Source organism: Opisthorchis viverrini (assembly GCF_000715545.1).
Source record: "Opisthorchis viverrini unplaced genomic scaffold opera_v5_51, whole genome shotgun sequence".
In the NCBI taxonomy this organism is placed as follows: domain Eukaryota; kingdom Metazoa; phylum Platyhelminthes; class Trematoda; order Opisthorchiida; family Opisthorchiidae; genus Opisthorchis; species Opisthorchis viverrini.
The window spans coordinates 1,422,659-1,423,507 of NW_008751707.1; the positions used below are offsets into that span (position 1 = coordinate 1,422,659).

At 46.4% G+C, this 849-nt stretch overlaps 1 protein-coding gene across 1 annotated transcript in view; it reads right to left on the reverse strand.

Annotated features, from left to right (window-relative positions):
• T265_03534 (hypothetical protein) overlaps positions 1-849 on the reverse strand; it is a gene marked incomplete at both ends in the record, with an annotated part of 37,256 nt that overhangs the window by 16,364 nt on the left and 20,043 nt on the right. Inside the window, one exon of the mRNA XM_009168046.1 lies at positions 7-288. Within this exon, the coding sequence (XP_009166310.1) occupies positions 7-288 (282 nt within the window). The remainder of the gene's footprint in view (positions 1-6; positions 289-849) is intronic.

Here is an 849-nt window from a genome sequence, read left to right on the forward strand (position 1 = left end):
ACTCACCCAGCGAAACTCTTCACGCAACACTCGCACAGCCTCGTCGTTGCTCATGTCCTCAAAGCTGATACGATTAACCTCCAAAATCATATCACCTGGTTCTATTCGCCCGTCCTGAGCAACGGCACCTCCACGCATTATGGAGCCGACGTAGATACCCCCATCACCGGCTTTATTTGACTGGCCTACTATGCTGATTCCAAGGAAATTGACCGTATCCATGTTCAAGGTTACGGTGATCACATTCAAAGACATCGTGGAATCTGTCATGCTGCTGAACGAAGATGCCTGAGGTAAACAGAGGATGTAGTAAAGAAAACACTGGTAGCTTAAAAACCAGGCGCGCAGTTTGCTAGACGTAGAGTGAGCCCGAAGGAAGTTAGAAGATTCTCAGTTCTAGTTTGTGTGGAATAACGCGGGTAGTTTGTCCGGTTGCATTCAACAGTATGGCGGTGAACAATAAAGTGAGAACAACATAATCAACCTTTTATTTTTAGGTCACAGAGTGAGTGGAGTTTCGAGTCACTTTATTGCTGCGCTTGCGTAGGCTCATGTCATCTGGTCAACAAGAATTTAGCTAGTTCGGTACCTTACTTTTCTCCCAGACATGGAAACAAAAACATGGGTTTCGAATGGCGTACAAGGCTAAAAGACAAATTTATGAGCTTGGGTTAAGGAGAAATGAGTCAAGAGAGTTCACGCAAGTCCCGAGTCAGGTTAACTAGGATACGGACACATCTATCTAAACCTGAAGCCGTGCCAACGCGTGTTGCGAACATCATCCGAGCAAGAATTGATGTTAAGCCTCTTTTCCAAGCAGCCATGATCGGGTTCTAACCCCCCCCCCCC